This window comes from Salvelinus fontinalis, chromosome 28 (assembly GCF_029448725.1).
Source record: "Salvelinus fontinalis isolate EN_2023a chromosome 28, ASM2944872v1, whole genome shotgun sequence".
Classification (NCBI taxonomy): Eukaryota; Metazoa; Chordata; class Actinopteri; order Salmoniformes; family Salmonidae; genus Salvelinus; species Salvelinus fontinalis.
In genome coordinates this window covers 48,208,036-48,220,914 of record NC_074692.1, presented here as the reverse complement: position 1 = coordinate 48,220,914, position 12,879 = coordinate 48,208,036, and the positions used below count along the sequence as shown (strand labels likewise).

At 44.9% G+C, this 12,879-nt stretch overlaps 1 protein-coding gene across 4 annotated transcripts in view; it reads right to left on the bottom strand.

Moving 5' to 3' along the window:
- kank1a (KN motif and ankyrin repeat domains 1a) overlaps positions 1-12,879 on the bottom strand; it is a 383,083-nt gene that overhangs the window by 95,725 nt on the left and 274,479 nt on the right. For all 4 annotated transcript variants that reach the window (XM_055887878.1, XM_055887877.1, XM_055887880.1 and 1 more), the window contains 2 exons: positions 2,184-2,283; positions 575-775 (listed from right to left, as the gene is read on the bottom strand). In XM_055887878.1, coding sequence (XP_055743853.1) covers positions 575-775; positions 2,184-2,283 — 301 coding nt within the window. The remainder of the gene's footprint in view (positions 1-574; positions 776-2,183; positions 2,284-12,879) is intronic.

Here is a 12,879-nt window from a genome sequence, read left to right as displayed (position 1 = left end):
ATAACTAATCATTCCTGTTTATCTCCTGGAGACCCAGGATAAGCTAGTCTGGGCCTGCAATAGCTTCTAATAACTAATCATTCCTGTTTATCTCCTGGAGTCCCAGGATAAGCTAGTCTGGGCCTGCAATAGCTTCTAATAACTAATCATTCCTGTTTATCTCCTGGAGTCCCAGGATAAGCTAGTCTGGGCCTGCAATAGCTTCTAATAACTAATCATTCCTGTTTATCTCCTGGAGTCCCAGGATAAGCTAGTCTGGGCCTGCAATAGCTTCTAATAACTAATCATTCCTGTTTATCTCCTGGAGACCCAGGATAAGCTAGTCTGGGCCTGCAATAGCTTCTAATAACTAATCATTCCTGTTTATCTCCTGGAGTCCCAGGATAAGCTAGTCTGGGCCTGCAATAGCTTCTAATAACTACCACCTGTTTTCAAATCAATTTGCAAATATCCATGGAGCTGACATGCGATAATGTTAAATAATGGTGTATTTGAGTTTTCTTGGCATTTCATTTGAATTATTGTGATAAGCTCATGTCCGGCTTACTTTCTCCCCTGAATTCTCTCAACCCACCTCTCTCTCATCTCTTGCTTCTCTCCTCCTCCCTCCTCTTCACTCCTCCCCACTTCCACTGCTCCCTCGTTCTGGAATTCCTCTGTGTTCCTTTCTTCAGCTTCCTCTCCTCCTCCGAACACCTTCCCCTCCTCCTCCTCCTCCTCCTCTGTTTCAGAGGAGCTGCTGTCCTCTGATTCATCACTCGACGTTGTCTCGTACCTGCATCAGAGCGCCAGCAGGGAAGATAAAGTCAACACTATCTCACAGAACTACTGCATGTCAGTCAGGTTTCAGAACCAAACTAGAAAACACAACCAGCCAGCAGCATAATATTACACCAAACTTATTTCTGCATTTGGGCTGCCCGTAGATACTGTTGATTAATTTGGGCTGCCCATAGATACTGTTGATTGATTTGGGCTGCCCGTAGATACTGTTGATTGATTTGGGCTGCCCATAGATACTGTTGATTGATTTGGGCTGCCCATAGATACTGTTGATTGATTTGGGCTGCCCATAGATACTGTTGATTGATTTGGGCTGCCTGTAGATACTGTTGATTGACCGATTGATTTGGGCTGCCTGTAGATACTGTTGATTGATTTGGGCAGCCTGTAGATACTGTTGATTGATTTGGGCTGCCCGTAGATACTGTTGATTGATTTGGGCTGCCCATAGATACTGTTGATTGATTTGGGCTGCCCATAGATACTGTTGATTGATTTGGGCTGCCTGTAGATACTGTTGATTGACCGATTGATTTGGGCTGCCCGTAGATACTGTTGATTGATTTGGGCTGCCCATAGATACTGTTGATTGATTTGGGCTGCCCGTAGATACTGTTGATTGATTTGGGCTGCCCGTAGATACTGTTGATTAATTTGGGCTGCCCATAGATACCGTTGATTGATTTGGGCTGCCCATAGATACTGTTGATTAATTTGGGCTGCCTGTAGATACTGTTGATTGACCGATTGATTTGGGCTGCCCGTAGATACTGTTGATTGATTTGGGCTGCCCATAGATACTGTTGATTGATTTGGGCTGCCCGTAGATACTGTTGATTGATTTGGGCTGCCCGTAGATACTGTTGATTAATTTGGGCTGCCCATAGATACCGTTGATTGATTTGGGCTGCCCATAGATACTGTTGATTGATTTGGGCTGCCCTTAGATACTGTTGATTGATTTGGGCTGCCCAAAGATACTGTTGATTGATTTGGGCTGCCCATAGATACTGTTGATTGATTTGGGCTGCCCGTAGATACTGTTGATTGATTTGGGCTGCCTGTAGATACTGTTGATTGATTTGGGCTGCCCATAGATACTGTTGATTGATTTGAATTTTGAATGTGTATCTCTGTCGTGAGTCTATCTGTAGCTCTTTAAGAACAATAATAATCAGGGACCCGTATCAATCCCATATCAACAGTATCTACAGGCAGCCCAAATCAGTCAATGAACAGTATCACTCAGTCTCTAGACCAGTGGTATTCAAACTTTTTCAGCAGGGACCCCATTTTTTCCTACAGGATTTCTGGCAACTGCCTGAGTCGCATCCCGGACTGTGAATACCACTGCTCTAGCACCTGTTGTAATAACTACATTCTGCAGACCACTGACTGACCCTCCATTGACTCCTACAAACTGCAGGTTCTTCTTGGTTCCCAAAGAACCCTGGCAACCATCTTTCTTCTTCATGATGGACTTCAGAGCGCTCTTACCACCTGGGAGGGATGGATGAAAGGGAGGAGACGACACTTATTAATGAACATATGAATCTGGAGGACATGAATGTACGGTATGTCACCTATATTGTTCATGACCCCTGATACATCGAACAACAGGACCCATGACAAATCAAATGTTATTAGTCACATGCGCCGAATACAAGAGGTGTAGACTTTCCCGTGAAATGCTTACTTATGAGCCCCCTAACCAACAATGCGGTTCAAGAAATAGAGTTAAGAAAATATTTACTAAATAAACTAAAGTAAAGAAATCCAATCAAATAAAAAAGTAACACAAGAACATTACATAACAATAACGAGGCTACATACAGGGGGTACCGATACCGAGTCAATGTGTGGGGGTACCGGTACCGAGTCAATGTGTGGGGGTACCGATACCGAGTCAATATGCGGGGGTACCGGTTAGTCGAGGTCATTTGTAAAGTGACTATGCATAGATAATATGGTGCAGCTGTAGAACTTTCTCAGGATCTGGGGACCCATGCCAAATCTTTTCAGTCTCCTGAGGGAGAATCGGTGTTGTCGTGAGAATAGGTGTTGTCGTGCCCTCTTCACGGCTGTCTTGGTGTGTTTGGACCATGATAGTTTGTTGGTGATGTGGACACCAAGGAACTTGAAACTCTCAACCTGCTCTGCAGCCCCGTCGATGTGAATGGGGGCCTGTTCGGCCTGCCTTCTTCTCTAGTCCACGATCAGCTCCTTAGTCTTGGTCACGTTGAGGGAGAGGTTGTTGTCCTGGCACCACACGGCCAGGTCTCTGACCTCCTCCCTATAGGCTGTCTCATCGTTGTTGGTGTTCAGGCCTACCACTGTTGTGTCGTCAGCAAACATAATGATGGTGTTGGAGTCGTGCCTGGCCACGCAGTCACGGGTGAACAGGGAGTACAGGAGGGGACTAAACATGCACCCCTGAGGGGCCCCACTGTTGAGGATCAGCGTGGCGGATGTGTTGTTACCTACCCTCACCACCTGGGGGCGTCCCGTCAGGAAGTCCAGGCTCCAGTTGCAGAGGGAGGTGTTTAGTCACAGGGTCCTTAGTTTAGTGATGAGCTTTGAGGGCACTATGGTGTTGAACGCTGAGCTGTAGTCAATGAATAGCATTCTCACGTAGGTGTTCCTTTTGTTCAGGTGGGAAAGGGCAGTGTGGAGTGCAATAGAGATTGCATCATCTGTGGATCTGTTGGGGCAGTATGCAAATTGGAGTGGGTCTAGGGTTTCTGGGATAATGGTGTTGATGTGAGCCATGACCAGCCTTTCAAAGCACTTCATGGCTACAGACGTGAGTGCTACAGGTCGGTAATCATTTAGGCAATTTACCTTGGCTTTCTTGGGCACATGGTTGAAACTCCCACTAGCCCATGTATGTGCTGACCAACTGGCAAGTGTCTTCACTGACATGTTTCAACCTCTCCCTGACCCAGTCTGTAATATCTACATGTTTCAACCTCTCCCCGACCCAGTCTGTAATATCTACATGTTCAACCTCTCCCTGACCCAGTCTGTAATATCTACATGTTTCAACCTCTCCCTGACCCAGTCTGTAATATCTACATGTTTCAACCTCTCCCTGACCCAGTCTGTAATATCTACATGTTTCAACCTCTCCCTGACCCAGTCTGTAATATCTACATGTTTCAACCTCTCCCTGACCCAGTCTGTAATATCTACATGTTCAACCTCTCCCTGACCCAGTCTGTAATATCTACATGTTCAACCTCTCCCTGACCCAGTCTGTAATATCTACATGTTTCAACCTCTCCCTGACCCAGTCTGTAATATCTACATGTTCAACCTCTCCCTGACCCAGTCTGTAATATCTACATGTTTCAACCTCTCCCTGACCCAGTCTGTAATATCTACATGTTTCAACCTCTCCCTGACCCAGTCTGTAATATCTACATGTTTCAACCTCTCCCTGACCCAGTCTGTAATATCTACATGTTCAACCTCTCCCTGACCCAGTCTGTAATATCTACATGTTTCAACCTCTCCCTGACCCAGTCTGTAATATCTACATGTTCAACCTCTCCCTGACCCAGTCTGTAATATCTACATGTTCAACCTCTCCCTGACCCAGTCTGTAATATCTACATGTTCAACCTCTCCCTGACCCAGTCTGTAATATCTACATGTTTCAACCTCTCCCTGACCCAGTCTGTAATACCACCATGTTCAACCTCTCCCTGACCCAGTCTGTAATATCTACATGTTTCAACCTCTCCCTGACCCAGTCTGTAATATCTACATGTTCAACCTCTCCCTGACCCAGTCTGTAATATCTACATGTTCAACCTCTCCCTGACCCAGTCTGTAATATCTACATGTTCAACCTCTCCCTGACCCAGTCTGTAATATCTACATGTTCAACCTCTCCCTGACCCAGTCTGTAATATCTACATGTTCAACCTCTCCCTGACCCAGTCTGTAATATCTACATGTTTCAACCTCTCCCTGACCCAGTCTGTAATATCTACATGTTTCAACCTCTCCCTGACCCAGTCTGTAATATCTACATGTTTCAACCTCTCCCTGACCCAGTCTGTAATATCTACATGTTCAACCTCTCCCTGACCCAGTCTGTAATATCTACATGTTTCAACCTCTCCCTGACCCAGTCTGTAATATCTACATGTTCAACCTCTCCCTGACCCAGTCTGTAATACCACCATGTTCAACCTCTCCCTGACCCAGTCTGTAATATCTACATGTTTCAACCTCTCCCTGACCCAGTCTGTAATATCTACATGTTTAACCTCTCCCTGACCCAGTCTGTAATACCTACATGTTTCAACCTCTCCCTGACCCAGTCTGTAATATCTACATGTTCAACCTCTCCCTGACCCAGTCTGTAATACCTACATGTTCAACCTCTCCCTGACCCAGTCTGTAATATCTACATGTTCAACCTCTCCCTGACCCAGTCTGTAATATCTACATGTTTCAACCTCTCCCTGACCCAGTCTGTAATATCTACATGTTCAACCTCTCCCTGACCCAGTCTGTAATATCTACATGTTCAACCTCTCCCTGACCCAGTCTGTAATATCTACATGTTTCAACCTCTCCCTGACCCAGTCTGTAATACCTACATGTTCAACCTCTCCCTGACCCAGTCTGTAATATCTACATGTTCAACCTCTCCCTGACCCAGTCTGTAATATCTACATGTTCAACCTCTCCCTGACCCAGTCTGTAATATCTACATGTTTCAACCTCTCCCTGACCCAGTCTGTAATATCTACATGTTCAACCTCTCCCTGACCCAGTCTGTAATACCTACATGTTTCAACCTCTCCCTGACCCAGTCTGTAATATCTACATGTTTCAACCTCTCCCTGACCCAGTCTGTAATATCTACATGTTCAACCTCTCCCTGACCCAGTCTGTAATATCTACATGTTTCAACCTCTCCCTGACCCAGTCTGTAATATCTACATGTTCAACCTCTCCCTGACCCAGTCTGTAATATCTACATGTTCAACCTCTCCCTGACCCAGTCTGTAATATCTACATGTTCAACCTCTCCCTGACCCAGTCTGTAATATCTACATGTTTCAACCTCTCCCTGACCCAGTCTGTAATATCTACATGTTCAACCTCTCCCTGACCCAGTCTGTAATATCTACATGTTCAACCTCTCCCTGACCCAGTCTGTAATATCTACATGTTTCAACCTCTCCCTGACCCAGTCTGTAATATCTACATGTTCAACCTCTCCCTGACCCAGTCTGTAATATCTACATGTTCAACCTCTCCCTGACCCAGTCTGTAATATCTACATGTTCAACCTGACCCAGTCTGTAATATCTACATGTTTCAACCTCTCCCTGACCCAGTCTGTAATATCTACATGTTCAACCTCTCCCTGACCCAGTCTGTAATATCTACATGTTCAACCTCTCCCTGACCCAGTCTGTAATATCTACATGTTCAACCTCTCCCTGACCCAGTCTGTAATATCTACATGTTCAACCTCTCCCTGACCCAGTCTGTAATATCTACATGTTTCAACCTCTCCCTGACCCAGTCTGTAATATCTACATGTTTCAACCTCTCCCTGACCCAGTCTGTAATATCTACATGTTTCAACCTCTCCCTGACCCAGTCTGTAATATCTACATGTTTCAACCTCTCCCTGACCCAGTCTGTAATATCTACATGTTCAACCTCTCCCTGACCCAGTCTGTAATATCTACATGTTCAACCTCTCCCTGACCCAGTCTGTAATATCTACATGTTTCAACCTCTCCCTGACCCAGTCTGTAATATCTACATGTTTCAACCTCTCCCTGACCCAGTCTGTAATATCTACATGTTTCAACCTCTCCCTGACCCAGTCTGTAATATCTACATGTTCAACCTCTCCCTGACCCAGTCTGTAATATCTACATGTTTCAACCTCTCCCTGACCCAGTCTGTAATATCTACATGTTCAACCTCTCCCTGACCCAGTCTGTAATATCTACATGTTCAACCTCTCCCTGACCCAGTCTGTAATATCTACATGTTTCAACCTCTCCCTGACCCAGTCTGTAATATCTACATGTTTCAACCTCTCCCTGACCCAGTCTGTAATATCTACATGTTCAACCTCTCCCTGACCCAGTCTGTAATATCTACATGTTTCAACCTCTCCCTGACCCAGTCTGTAATATCTACATGTTCAACCTCTCCCTGACCCAGTCTGTAATATCTACATGTTCAACCTCTCCCTGACCCAGTCTGTAATATCTACATGTTCAACCTCTCCCTGACCCAGTCTGTAATATCTACATGTTTCAACCTCTCCCTGACCCAGTCTGTAATATCTACATGTTCAACCTCTCCCTGACCCAGTCTGTAATATCTACATGTTCAACCTCTCCCTGACCCAGTCTGTAATATCTACATGTTTCAACCTCTCCCTAACCCAGTCTGTAATATCTACATGTTCAACCTCTCCCTGACCCAGTCTGTAATATCTACATGTTTCAACCTCTCCCTGACCCAGTCTGTAATATCTACATGTTTCAACCTCTCCCTGACCCAGTCTGTAATATCTACATGTTTCAACCTCTCCCTGACCCAGTCTGTAATATCTACATGTTTCAACCTCTCCCTGACCCAGTCTGTAATATCTACATGTTCAACCTCTCCCTGACCCAGTCTGTAATATCTACATGTTTCAACCTCTCCCTGACCCAGTCTGTAATATCTACATGTTCAACCTCTCCCTGACCCAGTCTGTAATATCTACATGTTTCAACCTCTCCCTGACCCAGTCTGTAATATCTACATGTTTCAACCTCTCCCTGACCCAGTCTGTAATATCTACATGTTTCAACCTCTCCCTGACCCAGTCTGTAATATCTACATGTTCAACCTCTCCCTGACCCAGTCTGTAATACCACCATGTTCAACCTCTCCCTGACCCAGTCTGTAATATCTACATGTTCAACCTCTCCCTGACCCAGTCTGTAATACCACCATGTTCAACCTCTCCCTGACCCAGTCTGTAATATCTACATGTTCAACCTCTCCCTGACCCAGTCTGTAATATCTACATGTTCAACCTCTCCCTGACCCAGTCTGTAATATCTACATGTTCAACCTCTCCCTGACCCAGTCTGTAATATCTACATGTTTCAACCTCTCCCTGACCCAGTCTGTAATACCTACATGTTCAACCTCTCCCTGACCCAGTCTGTAATATCTACATGTTCAACCTCTCCCTGACCCAGTCTGTAATATCTACATGTTTCAACCTCTCCCTGACCCAGTCTGTAATATCTACATGTTCAACCTCTCCCTGACCCAGTCTGTAATATCTACATGTTCAACCTCTCCCTGACCCAGTCTGTAATACCTACATGTTTCAACCTCTCCCTGACCCAGTCTGTAATACCTACATGTTTCAACCTCTCCCTGACCCAGTCTGTAATATCTACATGTTCAACCTCTCCCTGACCCAGTCTGTAATATCTACATGTTCAACCTCTCCCTGACCCAGTCTGTAATACCACCATGTTCAACCTCTCCCTGACCCAGTCTGTAATATCTACATGTTTCAACCTCTCCCTGACCCAGTCTGTAATATCTATATGTTTCAACCTCTCCCTGACCCAGTCTGTAATATCTACATGTTCAACCTCTCCCTGACCCAGTCTGTAATACCACCATGTTCAACCTCTCCCTGACCCAGTCTGTAATATCTATATGTTTCAACCTCTCCCTGACCCAGTCTGTAATACCACCATGTTCAACCTCTCCCTGACCCAGTCTGTAATACCTACATGTTTCAACCTCTCCCTGACCCAGTCTGTAATACCACCATGTTCAACCTCTCCCTGACCCAGTCTGTAATATCTATATGTTTCAACCTCTCCCTGACCCAGTCTGTAATATCTACATGTTCAACCTCTCCCTGACCCAGTCTGTAATATCTACATGTTTCAACCTCTCCCTGACCCAGTCTGTAATACCAACATGTTCAACCTCTCCCTGACCCAGTCTGTAATATCTACATGTTTCAACCTCTCCCTGACCCAGTCTGTAATATCTACATGTTTCAACCTCTCCCTGACCCAGTCTGTAATACCAACATGTTCAACCTCTCCCTGACCCAGTCTGTAATACCAACATGTTCAACCTCTCCCTGACCCAGTCTGTAATATCTACATGTTCAACCTCTCCCTGACCCAGTCTGTAATATCTACATGTTTCAACCTCTCCCTGACCCAGTCTGTAATATCTACATGTTTCAACCTCTCCCTGACCCAGTCTGTAATATCTACATGTTCAACCTCTCCCTGACCCAGTCTGTAATATCTACATGTTTCAACCTGACCCAGTCTGTAATATCTACATGTTCAACCTCTCCCTGACCCAGTCTGTAATATCTACATGTTCAACCTGACCCAGTCTGTAATATCTACATGTTCAACCTCTCCCTGACCCAGTCTGTAATATCTACATGGTCAACCTCTCCCTGACCCAGTCTGTAATATCTACATGTTCAACCTCTCCCTGACCCAGTCTGTAATATCTACATGTTTCAACCTCTCCCTGACCCAGTCTGTAATATCTACATGTTCAACCTCTCCCTGACCCAGTCTGTAATATCTACATGTTCAACCTCTCCCTGACCCAGTCTGTAATATCTACATGTTCAACCTCTCCCTGACCCAGTCTGTAATATCTACATGTTTCAACCTCTCCCTGACCCAGTCTGTAATATCTACATGTTTCAACCTCTCCCTGACCCAGTCTGTAATATCTACATGTTCAACCTCTCCCTGACCCAGTCTGTAATATCTACATGTTTCAACCTCTCCCTGACCCAGTCTGTAATATCTACATATTCAACCTCTCCCTGACCCAGTCTGTAATATCTACATGTTCAACCTCTCCCTGACCCAGTCTGTAATATCTACATGTTTCAACCTCTCCCTGACCCAGTCTGTAATATCTACATGTTCAACCTCTCCCTGACCCAGTCTGTAATATCTACATGTTTCAACCTCTCCCTGACCCAGTCTGTAATATCTACATGTTCAACCTCTCCCTGACCCAGTCTGTAATATCTACATGTTCAACCTCTCCCTGACCCAGTCTGTAATACCACCATGTTCAACCTCTCCCTGACCCAGTCTGTAATATCTACATGTTCAACCTCTCCCTGACCCAGTCTGTAATATCTACATGTTCAACCTCTCCCTGACCCAGTCTGTAATATCTACATGTTCAACCTCTCCCTGACTCAGTCTGTAATATCTACATGTTTCAACCTCTCCCTGACCCAGTCTGTAATATCTACATGTTCAACCTGACCCAGTCTGTAATACCACCATGTTCAACCTCTCCCTGACCCAGTCTGTAATATCTACATGTTTCAACCTCTCCCTGACCCAGTCTGTAATACCACCATGTTCAACCTCTCCCTGACCCAGTCTGTAATATCTACATGTTTCAACCTCTCCCTGACCCAGTCTGTAATATCTACATGTTTCAACCTCTCCCTGACCCAGTCTGTAATATCTACATGTTTCAACCTCTCCCTGACCCAGTCTGTAATATCTACATGTTTCAACCTCTCCCTGACCCAGTCTGTAATATCTACATGTTTCAACCTCTCCCTGACCCAGTCTGTAATATCTACATGTTCAACCTCTCCCTGACCCAGTCTGTAATATCTACATGTTTCAACCTCTCCCTGACCCAGTCTGTAATATCTACATGTTCAACCTCTCCCTGACCCAGTCTGTAATATCTACATGTTCAACCTCTCCCTGACCCAGTCTGTAATATCTACATGTTCAACCTCTCCCTGACCCAGTCTGTAATATCTACATGTTCAACCTCTCCCTGACCCAGTCTGTAATATCTACATGTTCAACCTCTCCCTGACCCAGTCTGTAATATCTACATGTTCAACCTCTCCCTGACCCAGTCTGTAATATCTACATGTTCAACCTCTCCCTGACCCAGTCTGTAATATCTACATGTTCAACCTCTCCCTGACCCAGTCTGTAATATCTACATGTTTCAACCTCTCCCTGACCCAGTCTGTAATATCTACATGTTTCAACCTCTCCCTGACCCAGTCTGTAATATCTACATGTTTCAACCTCTCCCTGACCCAGTCTGTAATATCTACATGTTTCAACCTCTCCCTGACCCAGTCTGTAATATCTACATGTTCAACCTCTCCCTGACCCAGTCTGTAATACCTACATGTTCAACCTCTCCCTGACCCAGTCTGTAATATCTACATGTTCAACCTCTCCCTGACCCAGTCTGTAATATCTACATGTTTCAACCTCTCCCTGACCCAGTCTGTAATATCTACATGTTCAACCTCTCCCTGACCCAGTCTGTAATATCTACATGTTTCAACCTCTCCCTGACCCAGTCTGTAATATCTACATGTTTCAACCTCTCCCTGACCCAGTCTGTAATATCTACATGTTCAACCTCTCCCTGACCCAGTCTGTAATACCTACATGTTCAACCTCTCCCTGACCCAGTCTGTAATATCTACATGTTTCAACCTCTCCCTGACCCAGTCTGTAATATCTACATGTTTCAACCTCTCCCTGACCCAGTCTGTAATATCTACATGTTTCAACCTCTCCCTGACCCAGTCTGTAATATCTACATGTTTCAACCTCTCCCTGACCCAGTCTGTAATATCTACATGTTCAACCTCTCCCTGACCCAGTCTGTAATATCTACATGTTTCAACCTCTCCCTGACCCAGTCTGTAATATCTACATGTTTCAACCTCTCCCTGACCCAGTCTGTAATATCTACATGTTTCAACCTCTCCCTGACCCAGTCTGTAATATCTACATGTTCAACCTCTCCCTGACCCAGTCTGTAATATCTACATGTTTCAACCTCTCCCTGACCCAGTCTGTAATATCTACATGTTTCAACCTCTCCCTGACCCAGTCTGTAATATCTACATGTTCAACCTCTCCCTGACCCAGTCTGTAATATCTACATGTTTCAACCTCTCCCTGACCCAGTCTGTAATATCTACATGTTCAACCTCTCCCTGACCCAGTCTGTAATATCTACATGTTCAACCTCTCCCTGACCCAGTCTGTAATATCTACATGTTTCAACCTCTCCCTGACCCAGTCTGTAATATCTACATGTTTCAACCTCTCCCTGACCCAGTCTGTAATATCTACATGTTCAACCTCTCCCTGACCCAGTCTGTAATATCTACATGTTTCAACCTCTCCCTGACCCAGTCTGTAATATCTACATGTTTCAACCTCTCCCTGACCCAGTCTGTAATATCTACATGTTCAACCTCTCCCTGACCCAGTCTGTAATATCTACATGTTTCAACCTCTCCCTGACCCAGTCTGTAATATCTACATGTTCAACCTCTCCCTGACCCAGTCTGTAATATCTACATGTTCAACCTCTCCCTGACCCAGTCTGTAATATCTACATGTTCAACCTCTCCCTGACCCAGTCTGTAATATCTACATGTTCAACCTCTCCCTGACCCAGTCTGTAATATCTACATGTTTCAACCTCTCCCTGACCCAGTCTGTAATATCTACATGTTCAACCTCTCCCTGACCCAGTCTGTAATATCTACATGTTCAACCTCTCCCTGACCCAGTCTGTAATATCTACATGTTCAACCTCTCCCTGACCCAGTCTGTAATATCTACATGTTTCAACCTCTCCCTGACCCAGTCTGTAATATCTACATGTTCAACCTCTCCCTGACCCAGTCTGTAATATCTACATGTTTCAACCTCTCCCTGACCCAGTCTGTAATATCTACATGTTCAACCTCTCCCTGACCCAGTCTGTAATATCTACATGTTCAACCTCTCCCTGACCCAGTCTGTAATATCTACATGTTTCAACCTCTCCCTGACCCAGTCTGTAATATCTACATGTTCAACCTCTCCCTGACCCAGTCTGTAATATCTACATGTTCAACCTCTCCCTGACCCAGTCTGTAATATCTACATGTTCAACCTCTCCCTGACCCAGTCTGTAATATCTACATGTTCAACCTCTCCCTGACCCAGTCTGTAATATCTACATGTTCAACCTCTC